Source organism: Myzus persicae, unplaced genomic scaffold (genome assembly GCF_001856785.1).
Source record: "Myzus persicae strain clone G006 unplaced genomic scaffold, MPER_G0061.0, whole genome shotgun sequence".
NCBI lineage: Eukaryota > Metazoa > Arthropoda > Insecta > Hemiptera > Aphididae > Myzus > Myzus persicae.
This window is the reverse complement of record NW_019101674.1, coordinates 692,624-718,723: the sequence shown is the minus strand read 5'-3', so window position 1 is coordinate 718,723 and position 26,100 is coordinate 692,624. Positions and strand designations below refer to the sequence as shown.

The 26,100-nt window shown below is 27.2% G+C and overlaps 1 protein-coding gene across 9 annotated transcripts; it reads right to left on the bottom strand.

The window, feature by feature from the left end:
* Positions 1 to 499: 499 nt before the first annotated feature.
* On the bottom strand, positions 500 to 26,021 carry LOC111030085 (phosphatidylinositol-binding clathrin assembly protein LAP). 9 transcript variants are annotated; one of them, XM_022309419.1, is made up of 18 exons: positions 25,729 to 26,021; positions 25,222 to 25,667; positions 12,825 to 12,967; positions 12,681 to 12,756; positions 12,527 to 12,547; positions 12,277 to 12,379; positions 11,970 to 12,178; positions 11,094 to 11,242; positions 10,935 to 11,026; positions 4,839 to 4,938; positions 4,641 to 4,751; positions 4,307 to 4,550; positions 3,945 to 4,223; positions 3,402 to 3,507; positions 3,218 to 3,329; positions 2,874 to 2,927; positions 992 to 1,112; positions 500 to 878 (listed from the first exon to the last, which is right to left on the bottom strand). In XM_022309419.1, the coding sequence occupies exons 2-17, from the start codon at positions 25,349 to 25,351 to the stop codon at positions 993 to 995; spliced, it is 2,049 nt and encodes a 682-aa protein (XP_022165111.1). In that variant the 5' UTR covers positions 25,352 to 25,667; positions 25,729 to 26,021; the 3' UTR covers positions 500 to 878; position 992. The 9 variants fall into 9 exon arrangements, with proteins under 9 accessions (XP_022165111.1, XP_022165113.1, XP_022165108.1 ...); XM_022309421.1 differs by having other exon boundaries at positions 4,839 to 4,935; XM_022309416.1 differs by having other exon boundaries at positions 4,839 to 4,989; positions 25,729 to 26,019.
* Between the last annotated feature and the right edge of the window lie 79 nt (positions 26,022 to 26,100).

Here is a 26,100-nt window from a genome sequence, read left to right as displayed (position 1 = left end):
TTTGTCTGAACCGAACACTGTACACTAGTACACTGTATATGTCATACCTATTTTAATTTGATACAAGTTTTTCAATAATGATAATTTACCTATAACATAATATATACAATATATTATATATTGTATTTTACTGACATGGGAGTATTTATTTTAATTTGATAAAAAATAAATATATTACAATTATATTATATTGTATATAATCCACGGTACCTACTATAATTAGATGATCTAAGTATATCTGATAGAGAGTGTAATTTTATAAATATTTATACAGCTATATAACTTTTAAAGGGATTAACAATATTATATTGTCTGTTTAATATTTAATATTATATTATTATTACATCAAATAATATTATTCATTATAAAATACATAATATATTATTTTTTTTATTTTTAAATTAATAGATATTCATGAGGTAAACGAATAGGATATAATTTAAATCAAACTTTATTTTATATTGCACTTAATATTAAGTTAAAAAACTTAACAAGATCATAAACTAAAACTGTTACTTTATTCCTAAAGGAACAATCTTATCTTCATAGAACACACATTTCTTACCTCTAAGCTAGAGTTTGCCTATTTTTAAGTAATAATCTAAATATAATACTTTATGTTTAATTTTAAATAATTTAGGCTAAAATAGGCAGAAATTATTTTGGGCATTTTTTATTTTTATACTTTCACAATATAAGTATAAATAATAGATTTTAACTAAATAACAGTAATACCTGAAATTATATTCATTTTGCCAATTTAGAGTTTGAAATTATGGCACAAGGATTGTTGCAATGATGATACTTATTTTGTGAACCATTTAAAATGTGTACAATAAAAACTCTGTACATTTCACTCTTCAGTCCCAGTTTATTTCCTAAAACAAATAACAATGAGTATAATAATAATATATTACCAATGGATAATTAATTTGTTAGACCAATTCACATAGAATTTTTTTTTAAATACAGAACATAATAAGTAGATTACCTTATAAACCAAAAGGATCTAAGACAGGCTGTGGCTGAGAGCTCTGAGTACTGGAAGGAGCAGTCATTCCAAGATTACCACCACCTACTGCACTACCACCAATACAGCTGGGTTGTACACCCTTAAGATATAACACAAACTTACGTAAGAAATAATATACAAATATTGTTCAAATTATAAGTCAATATAATTTGTTTCCAAATAATGAATTATTTATATAATCAACAAATTAATTGAGTCAAATGTACATCTAAATATTAACATTTGATTTATCAACAATGACATTACTTTTAAGTAAATAAAAAAATAAATATAAGTAAAGTATGATTAATAATTCAGATTGATTAACAAATAAACTTTCTAGGCCACACACACAAGAAGTTTATTTATAAGATTAGAGTAATTTAATTTGAGTATATTAAAAGTATGGATTATTAAAGGAAATATTAGTTAAAATGGAAATTGAAAAACATCCTTACAGTAACAAAAATGTTTAATATTATACAAAACGATAAGTATTAAAATAATTATTATGATCCGATGGCATATATAAATTTCAAATACATCTTTGTTTACATAATAATTACACAGACAATTTCAACCACGCATTATTAGTAACAAAAAACCACATCCTATGAAAAAAAATTCCAAACTACAATATACTTATATTGTGGTGTGAATGTGCAATGATGGCAAACTAGCAAAGCTACTAAAATTAAAAACAAAATTGTCACTCTTTACAAATCAGATTAGTTTAATACGAATGTACCTTTAAATATTAAACAAAAATAACTAACTATTGATATATTCAGTACAACATGCAGACCATCATTTCATTAATAGTTTATATTAGGGTGACCTGTTGTCCCGTTTAAAATGGTATTGTCCCTTTTTTTAACCATCATGTCCCATTGTCCTGACAAACATTGAATGTGATGCTATTTATCCCGTTATTAGAAGATGGTTCAGTTTTAATCCCTTTTTCTTATATTCTTACATTATATCTTTAAAAGAAATCAATGTATAAAGCAAATATATGATAGTTTTATAACCAAAGTTATAAATAACAGATAACAATTTTCCTGGAACAAGGATCGAGGGCCAATGCCAATTAACAAAAATATGTATTCACATATGTTTATACTCTATTGTATGTATAACGTGTACGAGCGAATAAAGATATTTTTTTTCTTTTTTTTTTGAGGAGAGAGGGTAACATCCTGTTTTTTTTTTAAATTGTCACTCTAGCTTACCCAGACAAATAATAAATGAAACTAAGTAAATATTAAAATTGTAATTGTATCTATAAAATGAAATCTTTCATTTTAGCAGGACTAAATTATTAAGAAACAAAAGATCTAAATCAGCAGTGGTTCAAACTTATTTTACTGAGAATCAAAGTTATAGATAATTCATATTTTTAACTATATATTCTGAATAAGTAATTAAAATAGCATAACAAATAAAGGTTCATGCTGCCGCTGGCCTAAAGCAGTAATGGGCAACTCAAACTTACCAAAGGGACAGTTTTTAAAACTTATAAGTCTTGCAAGCCGGGATTACATACAAATTTTTTTTTCTAAATTACATTTAAAAAAACAAAAATATAAATTTCAAAAACGGGTTTGATAAAAATAGGATAATAGGTTGTGGTCCCTGGTATAAAATATAATTTTACAATTATGTTAATTTTTTACTAAAAATATTTAACAGTAAAAGAAAATAAGTAATTTAAAATATGTTAAATACATATGACAATTTATGCTAGAAGAACATAGACCACGCCCATAATTTTTTTTCAGTGTTATAGTGAAATAGGTTTAATTAAACTAATTCAATGCAAGTTTATTTTGAAGCAGTTTTACAAGTGAATGTGACTTACCATTGGACCATATGTTGATACAAATGGTGAAGGATTGGACATCATTCCTTGACCCTATAATCCAATATACAGCAAGCAAAAATAAAATAAAAAAATAACAAAAATATATGTACATAAATAAAAACATGCAAAATAAAATGTATAAATATAAAAATAAATAAATATTGAAAACATTTTAATTTGAGAAGCAATTTACAAAAGAAAATACCAAAGTACAAGCATAGGTATATTACATAGAAACAACTCAATCTATAAAAATAGATTTTTCTTAAGCTGTCCACTACAACTAAAATATAGTCATTTTATCAATCGAAAACTTATAATAATTAACATTTGCTACATACCATTGGTCGATAATTTGCACCAGTTGTAGCTGCCATAGGCTGGGGGCTCCAACCCATCCCTGGTTGACCATTACCAGGTTTTGGAGTATTTTTAGGAGAATTCCATTGAACTCTTTAAAAATAAAAATAAATCATTACAATTTACAAATTATTTTTACAAAATAAATATAATATAATTACTTACGGTGGTGGTTGTGTAACTTTATTGATAGTAAGATTTTCGGCTAATGATGCTAAACTGCTATCTAAATCTCCAGTTAATACCTTTTTATTACCTGAATCAGATGCACCTAAAATGAAATAACAAAATATAAAATATAATATAAAATATTTTATCAAAAAAAACAAATCATTAAAGCAAATAAAATATTATAATAATGGCAGCTGATTACTGAAAAATCATATTTATAGCTAAAAAATAATAATAATAAATTACGACAATGCCCATGCCTGCACTTACATAATTTAGCATTAAATATAAATATTTAAAAAAAACCACTGAAGAGTTAACTCAAGTACGGACCTTACAACATTTTAAGCCTAAAACTTGTATTCTTGCAAAAGCATTAAATAATCATTTTAAATAAATTAAAATAATGTGCTACAGGCCAGTAATTGAGTGCCTGCTTCGAAATAAAAAAAACTACCCGGAAATCAAGAAAATCATAATTCACACAACATAGAAGGCCGAAACATATATGCCTGAATACAATATCATATTGTATACCTGAAGAAAGTGCGGCCAAATCGGTTTTGCCAGGAGATCCATTTATAGGTTGAGGGACGCTTTGAGGAAGAAAAATATCCGCTGCCAAATCCGAAATAGGATTAGGATCAGTGTAAGATGATGGAAGAGTAGTAGAAGGCGGGGGAGGTCTTGGTGGAGGTATTGATGCCCCACTAGATTTCCTGGATTGTGATTTTTCAACAGATGGAGGACTTGATTCAAAAATATTTGAATCAGAAAAAACATTTGAGGAGATAAAAGATGTCCCAGAACACGCAGCTTGAAAGACATATACACTCAGGGAATTTCTTATAAACATATTCTTCTATTCATTGATATTTTAATTTGAGTTTTTTATTTACCTGTAGCAGTGGGAGCAGGACATGATTGGTTCGATTCAGGTTGACCAAAAACAGACGTAAATGATTTGTCATCAACAAATGCATTGCTAGTATTTGTATTAAATCCATTGCTCATCCAGTTATTAGCAAGAGGAGTAGACATATCATTTGAAGCATTTGTTTGTGATCCTGTCATTGGCGCGGAAAACATGTCAGCAAATGGATTACTTAATTGCAGCAAATCATCTGAAGCTTTTGTTGATGTCTAAATAAAGTTGATTTAAATTAAATGAATAACTAACTGTAACAGCATACTGCACCAAAATTAAAAACTTAATAATATCTTGTGTAATACCTGTGTAGCCGGAGCTGGGCTTGAAAACAAGTCTACAATAGGCTCAGATGAAACTAAAAATGGATTGTTGACTGAAGAAATTGTACCATTCACAGGACTGTTGACTTTGGCCTAGAATGATAATTATGTTTACCAAAAAATAATTTTAAAAACTAGAGACCACTAAGAAAAAATTCTAAAATACCATTATATTATTACCTTGTATTGGTTTAAAACAGCTTCTTCTTCAGCCAAAACTGCTTGCTTTAATGACTCCTCAACTCCATCCGCTTGCTGGGCAATTGTTCCAAAAGAGCTGCTAGTGGAAGAAAGGGCAGATACACCAGTCTTTACATCTGTCCGATGAGTGCTATACGATTATGTCAGGGATAGGACAGGAGATGGAAAATAAAAACAAAGTAAAATACAAAATTCAAATAAAAAAGACAAACATAAAATAAAAATAACTGCAAACACTACTATTACTTAGTTCTAAAAATGTTTAGACTAACTAAAGAAACAACTTAGTTATAAGTGGGTAACATAAGGTGACCATAATAATTTAAAAATAGGAGAAACAACTATGGGTAAAGACCTTGCAAAACTGTTTCACCTTTTTTATATTTTAAGCTATTTTGATGACAACAGCTTGATTGTCTATTAAACCAGTGTGTTGTTGAATAAGCCAAAGGATGGTCATGCAGGTTATTAGAATTTGAACACTGTGCAAAATTACACATTTCATATTTTGTGTTATATTTCATTATAATTACTAAAAGGATGTTTACCTATTGATTCATATAAATAAATAAATAAATAAATAAGATATGACATGTCTCTGCATGCTTATTGCTGATATTATTGTTTGTCAATACTCGAAGCCAGTTCCACAAAAACTGTTGTTTATATTGTACTATTGGTTTTAATATAAAACTGCAAAAATATGACTTTGAGTGTAGGTATCATCTTTCACTCATATTTAATTATATAGAGATAACAGGATAAAAATGAGACCATTTTCTAAAAACAATACAAAAAGATTCCACAAAAAGTGGTCCAGTTTGTTGAGACAAGGAACATTATTCTCAAAAAGTGACATAGCCATTTTAAACAGGGGGCATATGGTCACCATAGGAAACACAATGTGTAGTCTACAATCAAAAATTCAGATTATTACCAATGTTTCACTGTAATATTTATATAATATAAATGATTAATTAATACCAAAAAATATGTTACCCAATTGATTTCAAAGGACATTATATATTATAATAAAACCAAACATTTTTTTTTTACTAAGCCATATTGTTATTTATTTACTATTGTTTTACACATTTCTATTGAAATTTTGATAGTTTGAATTATCGATGATGTATTAATATTTTTACTATTTTTTAATTTATCATTATTCATTGACATAAAATTATTGGTAAGTAAAGTGATTATTACTGACTGGGATAGAATTGATTGGAAACTAAAGCTAAATCACCAGGCTAATTAGTATTTATGGTATGCATATGTAATGGGGGGGGGGGGGAGAGCAATCTTGTATCAAGCACTAACTAGATGATAAATATAGGTAGCGCTTGATAAGTGATTTCTAAATTTCACCCGTACAAGCCAACCCTAAAACTCAAGAAGCCAAACTCCGTTACCCTCTCACCAGTTTGTTTCCATTCCATGCTATCCTAATCCGTGGTTATTGTTGTATACTAAACAGATTAATAATCAATAATAAAATATGGAAATTAACTTGGCTCAATAGAGTAGCACATAGTGAAAATTGTCAGGTGAAGCATGTGGAACAATTTCACCTATATAATAAGAGAGAAGGAAAAGAATTATAAATATTTAAATACATACTTTTTATTTTAATATTTTTTCTAGTTCAAACAATATTATATAGTTTTAAATTTTCCATAATTTAAATTAATAAATAAATTCAGAAAATTATAATTGTTTTAATTGATAATTCATTAACTCAGCGGCTATAGTGCCACCACAGCCATTGCACTACCACCCAACGTCCAAATCTCAACAAGAGAGGCAGAAAAATATGTTTTTCTCAGTTGATTGGAACAATTATAGATATAAGATAGAATAGAGCTGAAAAATATATTATTATACAACGTAACAGAAAAATATTGCCCCAGAGGGCAAAAGGTATACGTTACTTTGCAATAGGTTAATTAATTGCAACATTTCACCAAAGGGAAATTGGTGTAATATCATAATTCAAAAGATTCTTATCAAATCAATCTTGATTATACATATAGCATTATGAACTATGATGCGATTTGTAATTAATATTTTTTTTGAAAATATTTTTTTCTCTCAAAAGTTTTAGAAATATCTGCCTCTCCAATAATTAGGTTCAAAAATAGCCAATAGTATAACAAGGCACTAGGAAAAATATATTAGATTTGGTCTGATGAAAATTCATATATAGTTTTATCGTAGTTACTTATCACTAATAAAACAATGTTCAGGATTACTTTTCATATACTTAGATTAAAGTATGTATATTAATCTGTTTTTGTAAGTGCAATTTATAGACTAGAAACACATTTGCACAAAAGTATGAATTGCTATTTTTATGTTATTGAAATAATATTTGACATCACCAGAACACATAAAATATTAATGTAAGAACTACAATAGTTCTTTACTTTGTACACAAAATCCAAAATAGATAAATGATAACTATGCATAGCATGTTTAATGTAAACAGACATTTTAACTGTATAAAAACTATATACATTGTATTAAAGTATCAACAGGTGCATCAATAAAAAAACTAACTAATAGGTAGGTACTAGGGGATGCAAACATATCAAATATACTATATTACAGCATTACTCATTAGTCACCATATACAAACAAAGTAAAATTAAAATACCCTTCATAAATTATAAAGATTAATCAACCATCAATTTTATGCTACCTATTAAATTTAACTCAAATATAAAAGTATAATTTCTTTTAATTTGTTTTAAATATTATGATACGGTAAATGAAGGGAATTTCTATGTAGGGAATTAAGGACTATACATAATGACTAGGCCACCAGGCAATGTTAGTCTATGTTTCGGCAATTGAAAGATCAATTTCAATGTCATTTATCGTTATTTAAATCACATAACTAAAAATTACCTTTTGGTTTTATTACAACATTTTGGAGTGAGAGATGAGGTGGTTGGTCATATGCGAATTATTACTATTATTATTTTAATAATAATTATTATTATTTTGTTTTTGTGAAAAAATGGTAAAACAATAGTATCAAGAACCATCATACAAATATATGCCAAATATCTACCATTTTCCTTAAAATTTCAATGGGTGGGGAATGGACAGACATGTATTCAAAATGATATACAGTTTGCCTTAAAAAAAATAATATATTTTTTTAATAGTATTAACTAATAAATATAAAGTATAGTAAAATTATAGTATGATATAGTAAAATAGGTACATGCTCTAGTTCAAGGCTGCCCCAACCCGAGCCCGTAAACACATTTAAATTTTCACACACACATTCTATTGTATTTAAATATTAATTATTATTTCTTTAAATTGTGTTGTGTATTTTATTTTATATAGGAGAGCGTGTCTAGATAGCATTAGTTACATGCTTATTTTTGTTAGCTTATTGGTATTGATTTAAATACTTATCTATTATAATATCTAAGTATAGAAGGATCATAAGTATAAGCAAGTTGTGTTCATGAGATGGCCTACCAACTAAAAGTAATTGAAATTATAGCCAACTTCCCACATAAATTGGGCAGCCTTGCTCTAGTTGATATTCTTCAGTAATCTAAGAAAATATTCAAAGAGGTCAAAGAGAAGAAAAAAATAGACTGACATTCTCTTAATGTAAAATAAGGAAAAACAGGATACAAATTAATATTGTTTATACAAAATTAACCTAATAGTTACAATATCAGCTACTAAAAATGTATAACATATTTTAGATTGCAGTTAAAGTATGATATTGTGTAAATAAAATTTTTATTCAAAAGTACAAAGCAAAATTTGTTTACTAATGTTATTATAGTATTAGAGTCTAATACTATAGTTTTATCTAACATTGCATTTTAAAATGTGTTTATTTGTATCCTACCAGTAAAACATTTTTATTTTTTTAAATTAGTCGGTAACATTTGAAATTTAAAACGAGTAATTATAATGTTTTCATTATTTATTTTTACATTGGATTAAAATTTTTAAAGTTTAATTAAAAATAAAACAAATTTGATATGTAATTTAAAAATAAATACATAAATCAATGTTTCTTTTTTTCAAATAAAGTAAATTATTTTTATAATACTAAGATCATAAATTAAATAAACAGTCAATCATTGGGTGAATAACTACCAACTTAAATCACATTCAAACACTATTCTCTAAATAATATTTAACTATAAAAGATAGAATTAGATAGAGTAAAACTAAATAATAAAAACACGCACATAAAATAATATTAGGATGACTAAGGATTTAAAAATTTGTAATAGAAAGGATCTTAAATATTTTAATATTAATTATAACTTATTCAGGAAAAATGTAATATTATATAGTTAGAGAAAATCTTCTTGAAATATTTCTCTGTTTATACTATATGTGATAATCTGTTTAACATAAGATACTCATTATTTCAGAAAACATTAAATTAGCAGAATATTGTTTGCAGTATTTCAATGTATAAAAATCAAATTTTGTACAAGTAGTTTATTTCTTTACTAATCTGTTAGTTATTACTTAGTAAGTATTTAAAATTTATATGAGAGGGGTAGTGGCCTAATATTTTGTAGGGTAATTCTGTACCAGTCCACTCTGCCCATCAAAACCTCAAATACTCATAAGTTATAACTCATGAACTACTCTTGCAACATTTGATATTATATGTCAAAGTACTCAAAAAAATATTTTGCTTTGGAGTAAAGGATTAAAAATGTAAATTGACATAAAAAAATTATGAAAATTGTATTTTTCATCGACTTAAATATTAAGTTAAAAAATTTGGTATTTTCTCCACTATACCGAAAACATTAAATCACATATTATGTTTGTAAGATTATGATTCAAAAAGTTATACTCAAATTTTGCTGGTCTTTTTTTATTTGGTTGCAATGATAATGGAATTATATTTTGCATTAATTATCAAGAGGAACCTAGGTTCTATAATGTTCTAACATTAATTACAACTTCGATATTTAGAGAAAAAAAAATGTTGTATCCAGCCCCAAAACATTTATTAAATGTTAATAGTTTTTGAAATAATGAATGTCTTAGTTAAATAGATTACTCAGTATAATTTGTAGATGTTAATTTATTTTTCTTATAAATAAAAAAATTGTAACACAAACTTAAGATAAACTAACTTATTTTATTATACCATATTATGATTTATGACAATACAACCGTAAAGTATGTTTGAATTAAAAATGTACTGGTAAATTATTAAATAATAGCTTTACATTTTGAATATTTATTATTTTTGTATTGTTACACACTATATATTACTTTATGGTAGTATTAAATATGATTTACCATAATACCAAGATTAATAACCATTTAACTAATAATTTTTAAGGTATTCGAAATTCCGTGATCTCACTTATATTAATTATTCATTATTAGTGAATGAAAACAAATATGACATAGAATAATATAAAAGTTGATTGTTTACGGTTGAGAAAAAAATTTAAAAACATAACTTCATTTCACAGAAAAAAATAAATGATAAAAAAAAATTGTAAAAATATTTGACCATACAAATATATTTATCCAAGTAATTAATATTACATTTAAAGTTATTTTTGAACAAAATATATCTGGAAACTTTAAAAATACCTCATTACTTTATATGTTGTCTGTATTACAAACAAACAACTTGGCAAATCTCAAATTCAGGATAATCCATTGAACTTGCTATTTTTAATATTTTTAAAGTTTTAAAAAGTTTCAAATTTTAGGATCAAATCAGCACAAAATTTACAATTTTAAGGAACTCATAATTCGCTTTTAAATCAAAATTTCTAAAAAAAAAAAACCTACAAGATACAGAGACCCTAGCATCTAGACAACATCTTTATATTTAAATTTGGTAATAGGTTAATTTATTCTTATTAAAAATAGCAAAACAAAATAGATTATTTTAAACATAAAATTTGGTATGTTATGATTTTTTAAGACAAAGATAATAAATTAGAGAACAACATCTTCTTAATATTCTATATCACATTCCTTATTCATGTAAAAATAAATAATACAAATAGTAAAAAAAAACTAAAAAGTTTCTTTACATACCTTGTTGCTTGCGTGGGAGTGTTTGCTGCTGATTTTTTACCTTCAATAGAAGCTAAATGTTGTTCTAGTGCATCCAACAAACTACTCGGAGCCTAGAAAAAGTAATTTGATTATGCAAATATTATTGAATAATAGTTGTATTGATTAAATTTAACACACTTTAGTGAGATCGGGTATTTCACCCTTATCGATTCCAACATTCTCTGCAACTTTAAGAAATTCTCCAACACGATCCATTCTAATAAGAAACTTTTTATATAAATCTAAAGCATCCCGGCATTGCTTTTTATTCATATCAAAGTATTTTTCTGTAAAAACATAGCACATCCAAGTTTGATGAATATAAAAATATAATATACAAATAAAATAACAATACTACAATTATCTAGCTATTTGTAACAGTGATGAGCACAAACTATATGTTTGGGTTTGAGCAATAACTTAATTAAATAAATATTTTTACATTTATCATATTAATACGATTATATATACACAAACCTTACCTAGAAAAGCTATCTAAGAAACTAAGTTTGGTTGAATTCATTACACAGCAGTTTGGATTAGGATATTACTATAGTAATATTAGCAATTTGGAAGAAACACAAATTAATAATTATTACCAATGGTGAAATAGTTATTTGTTATATTGATATAATAACTCTTTAGAATTTTACAAATAACATTAAAATAAATAAACTTATAAAGGAATAGTTCCATTGATGGATGGTATACAACAATGGTTTTGAAATACAAAATACTTTGTCTGTATCCACACATTTTTTAGCTAAATAACATTTGTAATTATTAATTCAGTCAAATAATACTATTAAGAGTACCAAACCAACAACCAATTTTATTTCCCTTCCATTTTGTCACATCTAGCTGCATGATTTTGTTCCAAAAGACAGTCATTTCAAAGAGTTTGGCAAGAAATTTTATATTCATTTCTAAATTTTAAATTTAAATTTCAAATGTTTAGACTTTTTAGTTAAATGCCCAACACTGTTTTAAATTAATCTATCATCATATAAGTACCTAAAAGATTAATGATACTATCATTGTAACCAGCAAACAATCGGATAAGATCACGAAATAACAACATGAATGCCATGTTAATAACACCATTTGTAAGATCAGCAGCAGAACAATCAAATTCAAGTAATGCATCAAGCTGCGACTGTAAAACTGGTAATGTCTTCAACAACTTTTCTGAATTCATAGTGCGTAGTACTCCATCTTCTTTGCTAAAATTAAATATTCAAAAAATAAGTTAAACAATTTAATTAAAATATTTTATTATGATAATTCATTAATTATAAGCATAACTTTTTTATTTTAATACCTTCTTTTAACTTTACAAAAATCAAATGCCACGGTGCGATAAGATAAAGCTTTTTCATTTAAATATTTTGAATAACGTCGAATGAATGGTGACATATCATAACCTAAACAAATAAAAAATAATAAGTACAACAATTTTTAATTAATTATATGATTAACTACTGATATTAAGAAAATACATACAATTGTTTTATTTGTTTATAAAATTGTTTTTAATTAATTAACTTAGTTTGTTTAGTTGTTATTCTTACCAGATCGTACTCCGACGGGTCCTAAATGTACCAAGCATAAAAATAAAAAAGTGTACTTTTAATACTAGTTTTTTCTTTAGTTTAATTATTAGTATTTCATAATTTATATTAAGCCTTAAATTAAACCACACCAACATAATTTATAATTATTCACCTTGTAAACTGCTTTTATCCAAAAAATTGCTAAGCTGAAAGGAACTATTGCTGGATGCCAAATACTGTGTAAATCTCTAAAAATATGTAAAATATTTAATAAAATACTATGGTTAAAATATGATATAAAATTATTCATACTAACTTCGTTCCCATAACACATTAAATGATGGACCGTGATTAATGATTTAAATACTACCACCCAACTGGCATTTTGTGACCGTTCAATTAACAGATTAGCTAGTTGAGGAATTGACACATTTGGTTCATTAGTACAATGTATCAAATCTGGAATAAAAATAAATAATCATATTTTATACATTAGCAGATCAACAAATACTTATAGACAATGTTCTAAAAATCAAAGATCAAAAATAGATTAATAATATTATTTTTAATAATTTTACATGTATCTAAAATATATATTTCAGAGCTGTTACAAAATTTAACACTCTGTACACATACTATAATTGTATGTACAATCTGTGGCATATCCTCCTCCCATTAATATTATTTTAACTGCCACATACCACATTAGTGTATTAATGAGGGACAAGCCCAAGGCCACAGCCAGAAAAATATTAGAGTGAATTGGCCTATTATAACAGTCAAGACCGTAGCCAGAAAAATATAAATATGTTACATTATATAATAAAATATGAAAATATAAAAATACAATTTAAATTAAATTAATCTTTATATAAAAAATAATTAAATCTTATTTCGAAAAAAAAAATGCGGGAGGGGAGGGCTGAACCCTAAACCTAAACCCTTGGACAAGCCAATATTCAATATCAGTTGTACCGGTTTTGAAAATAGTCAATATTTGTAACGATACTTAAAAAAAAAATCAAATCCATCAACATAATAATTTAACAAATGCAATACATATAAAACAATGTGAATGAAAAATCAGTTTATATCATAATACTCTGAAGTATCTATTTTTCTTATTTTAACAATGATGACATTAGAACAACAGTCTCTAAGCTCAAACTATCTATCTTTGTATATGTCTATGGAAACAGTTAGCTAAAATATTTCAAATGCATTTGTTATATAACTGAAATTCACTATATAATAATCATTAAATTAAAAAAATGTTGTTTTAGTCATTAGTCATTATCAGTGTACTATAGATTAAATATACTACTAGTATGTATATTTAATCTATGTTAGTTCAGAGACCGGAATTGTATGCATTTTCATATTCATACTTAATGTATGCACAACTATGAGGGTATCAAACTGATTTCAAAAACCAAATTTTATTTTGCCTAAAGATGCATATTTGAGAGGTAAAGGCATATTAAGTTATTAAATCATATCATTTGTATACTTATTTTAAACACTTTTAATAAAAATTAAACTCTTTACTCTTTTCTTAGTCCTTTTTAAAATAAAAATGAGGATTAATATGTCAATGAATAACCCATTTTAAATTAAATCTTCTTGGAAATCTTTTTGATAATCAATATTATGTTTCACTAATAGATGTTATCATTATTTGTGATATTTTAATTGTATCAGGTATTTTGGTTACAAAGCCCAGAAAAAAACAAATTCCTATACTAGCTGATAGGTTATTAATAAATGACAACCAAGATAATAATAGTTTTGTAATGATGTAAATAATTAAAAAAATTATAATGCATAGGAATACTTTTATAGAATATAGAAAAAGATAATAGTAAGCTACACTATGGTATGCAACTGTGACAACTAAAATATTAAAGTTGTAATTTGTATTTTTGTATTTCTACATCCAGTTGCGGTTGGTGTGATACTGAACATATGTGCATTGTACACATCACATGACACATATGCATGCATTGGTTGTATTGAGAGGTGCTTGTAACTTGTAAGACATAAGTTGTAATACATACAAAAACATTATTTAGGAAATATTGAACTACAAAAATACATCCCCTCCCCCAGTGGCATACACTGGTTAACAGCCGACCCCACACCCCATTGCCAGTATTATTATTACTTTAAAAAAAAATATTTATAAAGTTTCAACTGTTGTCAACCAGTAAGCAAGGACAAAAATTCATATCATACGAATTACCAGATTAATTAGTTATAGCCAGTAACTAATAATATATAGTATCAAGTAGGTTGAATTCATTTTTACAAAAACATAGTATTTACATACCAATTATCCTAGAATGTTCAGGAATTGTTTGGTAAAAGTATGAACTACTTGTATGAAAGATGACCTTATATTACATTTTCAAGCCTTAGCAATAATACAAATTTAATATTTTATAAATTTTTAACGATAAATTATTTGTGGTTTTGTCAAGCCCCAACCCCATTGAAGAATCTTGTGTACACCATTCGGGCGATTCCATCCCAGCTTCCTCCATAGACAAACCAAATTACGCCACTAGTACAGTACCACACAACATATTTAATGTATGACCACAATATAACATTATGGAGAACATTATTTATTTATAAGCTTTAGTATTTTTTGAATAAACGTTCCAATATTTAAAAATTCAATTTTACGATATTTCATCATTGTTATTATTATATACTAAATTACATATAATATTATTCATTAGAGACCAAATCAGACAGACAGGATACAGAAACTGGGTGTGGGACATTCGTTTCGGTTCGTTCATTTCGACAGAAGATAATGATAAATAAATGCACTTTATTATTTTATTTCAATATTTAAAAACAAAAATAATTTATAAAAAAAAACGGTTCTGGGAAGAGTTCAGCACATTACATTTTGATACGAATTTATGCAATTCACAATTTAAAAGTTTCGTAAATGGGTGTTTTTATAAAAAATATGAATAAAATATAATGTAAGATATAAAAGTTATCCAAATCTTAAAACTTTAAAAATATACCTAGATTTCATGAACCAAAAAATAATATTTTTGAATTAAGTATAACAAAAAAAATTGTATTCTTCTCTTAGAACTGCTCTTAAAACAACACGAGGAACCTTATAACATATTTTAAATAAAAAAATTAAACATTTTTTTTAACTTTTAAGTTAATAAATAGTTTTTAATGGCTTATAAATAGTCAAAATATTAAAAAAATTGTATCATTGAAAAATTATAAAATAAAAATTTGGTGAAAATCTCAAGTATCTAAAGTTACCTATTTGTTTTTGAATTACAACAAAATAAAAAAAAGATAAATCGTTAATTTACGGCCATGGGAGAAGAATGTATAATATGTGTCGTAAAAATATGATATTCGAAGGCTCATAAAAAATCGATTTGACTTTCAGTTATTTTTTATTTTTATTAAAGGTAAAACAATTTATGAGCGATCTTGTGCTAAATTTTCCAATCTCAGATTTAAAAATAAATTTTTATATAAAATATTTCACATATTTTGTGATTATGACTAATTTTATTAAAATTTAAGTTCAGGTGCCCATAAAACATTACTGTGAATTCATGTTCAACTTTTATTTTAATTACAAGTTATATGAGAAATTTAATATTAAATTTGTTAGTGTTTTGACCTAGCAAAAATTATTTATCAACAATAATAACCGAACATACCTCATGCCAAAAAATAGCTCAAAAAAAATCAAAATATTTTGAAAATTATACCAAATTCGGAAAATGGTCATAATATTAACATTTATTTAAGGTATCTACGTTTATTTATTTTCGAGTTATTGTTATACCAAAAATTAACTCAATTTTGTCAAAAACTGGTTTTGCGTAAAAATGCGCGTATTTTCTTAATACTTTTTTTTTATTTTTATTTTTCCCTGAGTGTCTGAAATTTACTGAAAACCCTTTACTTGTAATCCCCCCTTCTCACTGGTTAGGTTAAGCTAATTACCAACTAGATTCACTTTCCTAACAGGAAAAATGCTGAAGTAGAAAATCGAAAAATTTTTATTTTCCAAAAGGTGATGACAGACACAAGCATTTAAAAAAAACAACCATAATTCAATAATTGTAAAATCAATACATGAATAGCTCCGATCAGAATCTAAAATCAATTTTTAAGGTCTATAAATTAGGGAGTAATAAATAATTCAAACATGGACGAAAAAAATGTTAATTTAGTTAAAATAACTTAAAAGTCAGTAATCAATATAATCGTTTTACGTTCTAGTATGAATTCTGAAACTTAAGTATTAGGTATTAAATATTAAAAAAAAAAAACTATAAAATATAACCTAATGATCATTTTATTGCGATAACTGAACTATTTAAGAGAAGCACGCTATGCATCCGCATGTTGTCTCTAACTGACGACATAACTCACAAACGCATAACATAGCAACACATTAAACGTTCTGGATAACCGTAATTACTCAGATGGTGAGGTATGATAAGTATTAGAACGGATTAACATATTATCAAATTCACAAGTAAGGGTATTATCAAGTGAACCTCGAACATTTTTTTTTAGATTTTAATTTTAAAGCAAGTTTAAGTCACTGCATCGGTGGCAGTAGCAGTAAAATGAGTCAGGACTAAATTTACCGCCACCGCTGCAGTATTTATTTTCCATGTAAGACGGAGACAAGAGACAACGCATGCGGGTGTAGCTTCTTCTGAATAATAACTTCATACAAGATAACCTAACCTACAATTGGGTGTTTCAAAAAGTCAGTATTACATAATTACATTATTTTAAACCAGAGATATTAAATGATTGCCCGAGGAAACTTAATAGTTTTCGATTGTTTTTCATCGAGCATATTTAACAACAAACTTTATTTTTTCGCGAGGTGTCAACTCTTACTTAATTGTATCGTTATGGCGTTTGACCAAAAAAATTTTTTTAAATGCTAACACTATTTTAGTAGAGTCGGTGTAAAGTGGATTATATAGGATAACACGATAATATGATTCAACATGCATTAGGTACATCTAAAATTTAAATAAATACGTCACTGTATCTAATATCTATACTAAATACTTAAGTACTGTACTGTATATTAATTAATTGGAAAATCAGTAGCTTTAATTCGAAATATAAGGCAGATATTGTATAGCGCAGTTGCGCTAATGTAATATATAACTAATAATCTCCCTTTTATCATGATCTAAAGAAAAAACATTTCAAAAATTATTTTTTTTTTTTAATTTTAAAATAGCCGTTTTGTAGTTATTTATTTATAGTATAAAAAAAACAATTTTAAATGAAATCAACTTCTATTTTCAAAATTACAGCATAAAATTGTAAAATTGTATGATTTTCATATTTTGATAAATACTGTACTAATGCTGCTAATCCAATAAGTAATAAAAAACACGCTACTAGTTGAAATGATATGTAATATTTTTTATTTGTTTTGTAATATTGTTCAATATATCCACCCACCATAAATGGCTACGCACGCGTAACACGTCAATTTAATAGGCTCATGATCTTTGTAACGAAATTAACGAGTCGCTGGGAATATCTAATTCGTACATATTTTAATGATAACTAATTTTATTACAATGATCATGGGCCTATAAACTTACTTGTGCCTGGCTGCACTTCATAAACTTCATTAACGAGTAGTGTCTTTATTACCTTTTGGATTAGCATTATTGTTATCAAAGTGTGAAACCATAACATTTTACAATGTTATGCTGTATTTTTTAAAATAGAATCTTTCATTCATTCAAAATCAAACCCATTTAACATTTTTTTTTTCAATAAAAGGTCGACATTTTTTTTTAGATCATAGTAAAGGGGAATCTATTAGGATTATTAAATGTATTATATTTAAAAAAAATTGATGAACATACTGCAGTATCCTCTAACATAGAAACATTTTGAACGTTTTATACGTACGAAGCTCCAACTCCCCCCCCCCCCGAAGTTTTAAGAAAATAAAAAATTTGGTCAATGGTTTACGAAAGTTACTACAAATATACAAATTTGTATAGCCCTACAGGAACTGAAACCTAAAATAAAATCTCAGCATCAGTAAGCTAAATAACTTATGGGGGACCCTAGTTAAGCCAACTCTGAGCAAACACATTATCCCCCCTCCCTTCCAATCACCCAAAGAAAAATCCTGCTTACGCCACTAGTTTACACAATCTATATATATAAAATCCAAATACCACTGACTGACTGATCGCTGTATCTCAAAAACTACTCAACGTACAGACTTAAAATTTGGAATAGAGGTTCTTCTCATACAAGAAAGTATTTTCAAAAATGTTGCGTTTCAGCGGAGTAATTAACAATTATAATTTTTCACCACCAATACGTATTGTTCGGCACGGCGGCCCGCAGGTTTCCAGCTACCTGCAACCTATCCTTATGATTTTGCTTCCATACCTATGCAGAGTGAATTACACCCAAAAGGAGTTTTTCTGGGCAACGCCGGGTGATTCAGCTAGTTTTTTAATATTCATATTATATTAAATCTGCCAGCGATTGTTGTAATCAGTAATTGGATTCTCAATCACATGTTAAGCTTAATATGTATTTTTTTTTACTAGAAACAGCATTATGTGAATGTTTTTCATCATGGGCGGATACCACGTACATAATTGATAATGATAAACATATCAAATTAAGTAAAACTGTAGCACTATACTAATACAAAACATTATTTGGTACCAAATAATTGAATCAATCAAACTGAGGTGAGAAGTCAAATTTAAAACGATCAAAATTTAGGATCAATATCGTTATGGTCATCATTACTAACAAAAAATATTTAGCCTAAATCGAAGGTTATATTCATCAAGGAAGTTCATGTTGGATTGATATTTGTTAGTGTTTGGATAAACAAGATTATACAAATATTACAGTATTTTTAGCGAGGTACATTTCAAAACAAATAAAATACCCCGCAGAGAAATAGAAACACAATATTTCTAGTCATATATTTTCTGTTTTCTCCCCTTCGTAATCGATGACCTAGTTAAAATTGACGTTAATACTAGAGTAGCAAAGAACGGCCAACAGGCACGATTAACCTTTATTACTAGCATTATTTCAATAAAATAACAAATTTAATAATTATTGTTAATATTTGAAAACGGCATAACACATACATTGGATAACATTTCGATTAAACTAGCAAATACGTGTGATTATTTAATTATAAGGGAAAACAATTTTTTTAATTTGTTAACTCAGTTAATAGTTTAAACCAATAACATAAGTAGTACAACTTAATACTTATATATTTTAAGCTGGGAAAGGTGCAATTTTCTTTCACCTATTTCACCCTATTCATACAATATCTTTAGGGCCCAGTCGACACAGCGTTTTGGAGCGTCCGGGTAAGACGGACGTCCCGCTGGACATGGTCTGGTAGGACGTAGAATCAACAGGAACCAATTAAATACGCTATTGTGATAGTGTGGTCTAAATTATAAAGGTAGGGGCAGCAGTAATATATTATATTTCATTTATTAACACCGAATTTTTTTTTCTATTGATCAGTCAGGTGTCTTACGCGTATTAGTGTATTATTTTATTATGGTATAAGTTTGGGTTCTAGTCCAGATTAAATAAAACTAAATATTTTATGTTCTTTTTAAAATATTAGTAATAATAGTAATAGATTTGAAATTTATAAACGAGTCTAAAAATAAAAATGGTCGACAATAAAATCTATATAATTACATATTATTATAGAAAAATAGAAAAACAGACATTTACATAATATTTTAATGATCACTAAATATTTTAGCAAATTTTACTTTTAATACTATTGTACACATTGCCATGTATATAAGAAGACATAGAGATATCTTGCTGTTCGACAATTTTGATTTTACAATGTAAATTAGTAAAATAATTTTGAATTTACTAGATAATTAAAGTTTTTTTGTGATTGAATAAATGGCTACAAAATAAATATTGTTGGTGTGTTGATAAATAATGTTTGATTTAATACATAATGTTTAAATAAAATAACTACCAGCCTTTAAACGTCCATCTCAAATTTATTTTTGAATACATTAAACATTTTTTTTTGCAATCAAATTGTGGAAAATGGCAAAAATTAAACTTATGTATAGAGATAAATTGATCACCTTATATTCAAAATTCAATGATTTAATTCAAAAACAATGATAATTTTAATTTGCAATTTTATTATTGGTCAATGGGATATGGCTATGTAATGCGTGTTGTAAGTCTCATACATTTCTTAGTGTTGTTTATAGTTGATATGGCAGTTATAGATCACCTATGTTGGATGTTAGTTGTAACCATAAGTCTAAATATTATTATTATTACTGTTAATAATTATACCTACCTACAAACCTACCTACTATATGTATGTTATTTAATCTAAATACTTGGTGTAGATTCACGTTTCTTAATTCAACAAAAAACATAAGTATAATAAAAACCATGTATTTGTTCTATGCCAGGTTCTTGGTTCTATAGACTATGATGAAATTAAAGGATTGCATATTACATATATTATTGATATGTGTGTTATTTATCATGCTAATTCATCAAATCAAAGTTTTTATTTATAAGTGTATAAAGTTGTTCCTTGTCTTATCAATACCATATAGATAGATTTACGTACCTCGTATTCGTATTCACCTAAGCGTTTTTTTAAAGGTATGCAATATATTTATTTATTTTTAATTTTTAGTATTGATCTACAATTGTTTTAGTTTGTCATTTTGTATTGGCAATCAAACATTTTAATGGTAACAGCAACTTTAAGCCAACACACATGACCCGATAACATGTTGTGAAGTCAGCTCAAATCAGTAATCCGTGTAAAAAATTCCTACCTTTCAAAAATCAATTTATGAAATCATTTTGATTCATAGTCAATGTTTGTTATGATTAATACTAAACCTTACATTTTCTGACAATAATGAAACAATTTTCAGACTACTATGACTATGACTATACTTATATTCTAAATTTAATGAAATAGGTAATATTTTATAAATAAAGCTTACATTAATTTATACCTTAGACTTTATGTGGTAACAAATTATAATATATATATCTGATGCTAATGACCTTGATGTCGAGACGTACATTATTTTAATTTAAAAATAATAATAGATATTTTTTTAATAGTTTAATTAAGCTATTTAGTTTTACCCTCTAGATACGCATATTATTATTTATTAAATGATACATTATTTTCTTTAATTTGCAGCTAAAAACAAAGTTGTAAAGCACTTGGTTTATAATTTATTTTATACACATATGTACACTTATATACCATAAGGTTAATTGTAAAATACATTCAAAATCACTTAAATGTCAATGAATTCGTGAACTTTTGAGGATCAAAGTATTTTATTATTTTTTACTTCTTTAAATAGCTATAATAGTGGTACCAGATCCCAGAGGTTGACTGCTCCCTAGAATGTACATTTATCAAGGTTAGCCTACTTCCATAGTTATAGAAAATCTTTACCTACTAGTTGTGTCTAAGGAATCTATAATATTTAGACTAATAATCAAAATTAAAAGTATATTATATACTATTAATGTCTACTATTCATAATCTTCTTCATAAGAATTATGGCTAACCTAATAAATAAAGGTATAAAATTACTTTACCAGACTACCATTTTTTTTTAAATTATGTTTTTAGAACTTACGTATATTAAAGAGTTGAGAACAATGGTACAATCAGAGTTTGTTGTTCGGGCTTGAAAACTACTTGTCAAACTATAAGTAAGGTCTAGAGTTCTAAATCTACAAACCAATTTCAGTGCCAAACTATGTAATTCTGGAAAATCTACCATGGGTATGCATTTCCAAAATTCTATAACTCTATATATATTTAAATTTTAAAACCGTTAAATTTTGAATTTCTATCAATTCTAATAGCATATTAAGGTTATACTTTTGGAGATTGTGTGGGGCTATGATTAAAAAGTTATTTAAATTTTCTTTTTTTTTAAATCTACTGAATCTTTCTTGAAATTTGTATATGTATAGTGATGAAATATGATTTTTTAAAATCATTTTGATTGACTCGATTGTTGAATGATAAAATATATACAACTTTTATAATTTATTAAATATTGAAAAACATAATTTTAGAAATATTTAAAAATGATATATGCAAAAGGCATGCATGCCACAGGTTAGCCATTCTGGGTCTAGACTCTACCTCCACCCAATTCTCCCCTTGAGGAACTATTTACAAGGGGGGTTGAGTGCCAACCATACCAAACGAAAGGTTTGTAGGACATTAGGAACACAAGTTGTGTGACTGGAACAAGCAGGCGTACAAACAAAAACTCGCAAATGTCAGATGGTGTTACAACATACAAATTAATGGTTTGAGCAAATTTTATTTTGCACTATGGTTCTTAAATCATTAATATACTTAATTTAGATTAAGTTACTTAAATTTGATCATACAACCCAGCATTAGCAAACTGCACTTCAACCCATCTTTTTATTAAGAGTTAGTGCTGTATTACCAGAGATTTTTGACATCGGTCCTCCTTCCACCAGTATATATTTCTACACTCTTGTTAAAACTAACGTAATACATAAAATATTCTGAACAATAAAATTAAGTATTCAATTTCATCCGAATTAGATCTTAATAAAATCTATAAGTAGGTGGTATTCAACCTAAACATTATTAAATAATTAAATCGAGAATTAAATAGTTTATTTATCAAATATCCTTAATGCCGAGAAATACTACAAGGTAGGTAATATAAAAAATAATAGTTATCAATTGGTACATTTCCTTATTTTTTTTATACCTATTAATGACAACACCGTTAAAAAAAATTAAATGATAAATTCAGAAAACAAAATTGATAATTACATAAAAATGTACAATTAGGTCCAATAATCGTACCTAGTTCCACTATTATTTTGGGTTCTACCAATAGGATAGATTTCCTTCATCTGCATGTTTCTATAATAGGTATATGGTTATCCGGGGTGTTATTTATTAGTATCATGTACATTATCCTATTAGCTTAATATGTTTATAATACAGATTGTAAGTTTTTCCATTATAAAAATAACTATTTTAAGCATTGTCCATTTATACAAATAGTTTATTGTTATAGTTTGCAAATAAGTAAACAGATACAAGTATTGTAACAGAATAAATATCAAGTTATAAATCAAATAAGTACACAGATACCTACATACCCAGCTTAAAATGTTGACCAGTTAGGTACTTCATAAGGTAATAAATAATTAAGAATTTGAAAATAAACCTATATTAAGTGTAAGTGAAGATACGATAAGTGTACCTATGTATTTATTTAAGTTAAGGTAAAATGTATGAAATTTTGTTAGGTATGGGAAGGTGATCAACATATTTTAGGATAATATTTAGCAGAATATTAAATACCTATATAAAAAGTATAGATTAAAATAGCTACCTAATAAAAATGATCGTTTAGGTACCTAATTTGTTTTAACTTGGATAGAATTAGGTACTGTTTTTTATTTTTAGATGTTTTGGTGACAGACGACAGTATGAATTACTTATGAGGTACCTAAAAATGTCCTGCTATTGTAGTCAAAACTGAAAAAAAAATTATAGATACAGATACCTTAATAATTTATTTAAATAGTTAAATGTAAATAAATTATATAGGTATGTATAATAGGTACATTACTTATTGATAAGAAGTTGAAAGTTAGTTTAATAACAAAATAAAAGTTTAGTGTTTAGATTCTGATCTCTAACAAATATAATGGACACATACATGGCTATATACCTGCGGAACTATAATGTATTGGAAAACATTATGACACTTATCTCTTCTTCACATAAACTTGAACAAAAACCATTGTTATTAGCGAGATTATTATGAAGAATACAGTAGGTTTATTATTGAAATTTTCCTAAAATATGCTCAGATACTGATTCGGGTTAAATTATTGACATTCCACCAACGTTTTAAGCAAGTTTTAAGTGATAATATAATAGGTATATTTTAAATTAACATAAGACTTATTTTTAAAAATCAAATAAATGAAGCATGGCTGGGTAAGTAGGTACATCTTAAATAATAACCTTGTGTTTGTACAAAATACAACATTTTAAACATGTTAGTAACCCTGCTACTTTCATATATTGTTTATCATCCTAAAAACTATATATTTCGATACTTTCCACTTATCCCAGTTATAGTGGGTTTCAACTATGTTATCTCGATTACCTGTTATTGACTGCAGTTATTTCTGTTAAGCTAGTTTAGTCATACTAGTTAGTAGTAAATAATAACTTTGGGGCTCTGCTAATAAGAGGTACCTATATTTCATATTATATACACCAATACATTAATAATAGGTATAATAAGCGTTTTAGACTGAAATATTATAACATAGATTTAAAGATCATTAAAAGAACATTGTACCATCATTACCAAAAGCCCAATTGGCTACTATACTACACACATCTATATCCTGGTATACATATATATTATAATATCTAGCTTTCATGAAATTAAGCAACATTTAAGATGTATTGCACTCAATAACGAGAAACGCGACAATTACCTATGATTAACTATTTCGGATTGTAGTCTACGATAGATAGTAAATAAAAATAATAATCCCAGTGATAATGTCAGTAAAAAGTAAGCATAAACACTCACAATCCAAATGTTTCTTTTTCGGTCCGATAAGCTCTTCGGTGGTGGCCTTGCACACAGACTTGGCCAGACCTTGTCCAGCCAAACTGTGTCGGGCAGCCAGGAGTCTGTCTTGTATCGTTTGACCGGCCATCGCGAACGATTCTTCACGTACAACTGTACAAGTGCTGTGAGCTTTTCGTTTCTCCTTCTCTCTCTGTGTCGTTTTATTGTCAGGCAGACTATCTACCTGGGCGGTTTTGGTGAGCGTAATCCAGAAACAATCAACCTGATTAAATTGCTCGGAAACTTATTCGCGAACGATTTTGCACGTACACGATTTTTTTTTCTCCACCGTAACGCGACGTTAAGGGGACTCACTCGAAATCCTAGCTAACGTCGTCTGTGGTGGTGTACTGCACTGCCGTCTCAGTCTGCTAGCCAGTAGTTGTAGCCTGTCGCCGACGTTCCTGATAATAATAATAATGACAGCGATGAAAAAAACACACTCACACGCACACGCACACGCACTACTTATCACGGTTCAATAAGACCGTCGTCGGATTCGTCTTGCCGGTAGATCACTAGATCGCGGCCGCCTCGTCATCTGTGGACGAGATTGTAATAATTTTATTATAGAATTCAGTGGTAGTGGTCGTCGTTGTTTTCGTATGGTGCAAACAATATTCTCCGTTTCCCACAGCAGACGAGCCGAAAGGATGGAAAGAGAAAATTTATATTTAGGGGAGGTGTCGAAACGAGCTTCTGTTCGTGACTTACGTCTCACTGGCCACTGCGACTGTTCGATGGGGTTTAACACTATAGTCTATACTTCCATAGCACCCGTTCGCAGGCGCGAAAATATTTTCGAACCGTTTGCGCGTGCGCTCGTGGGGTCATGGT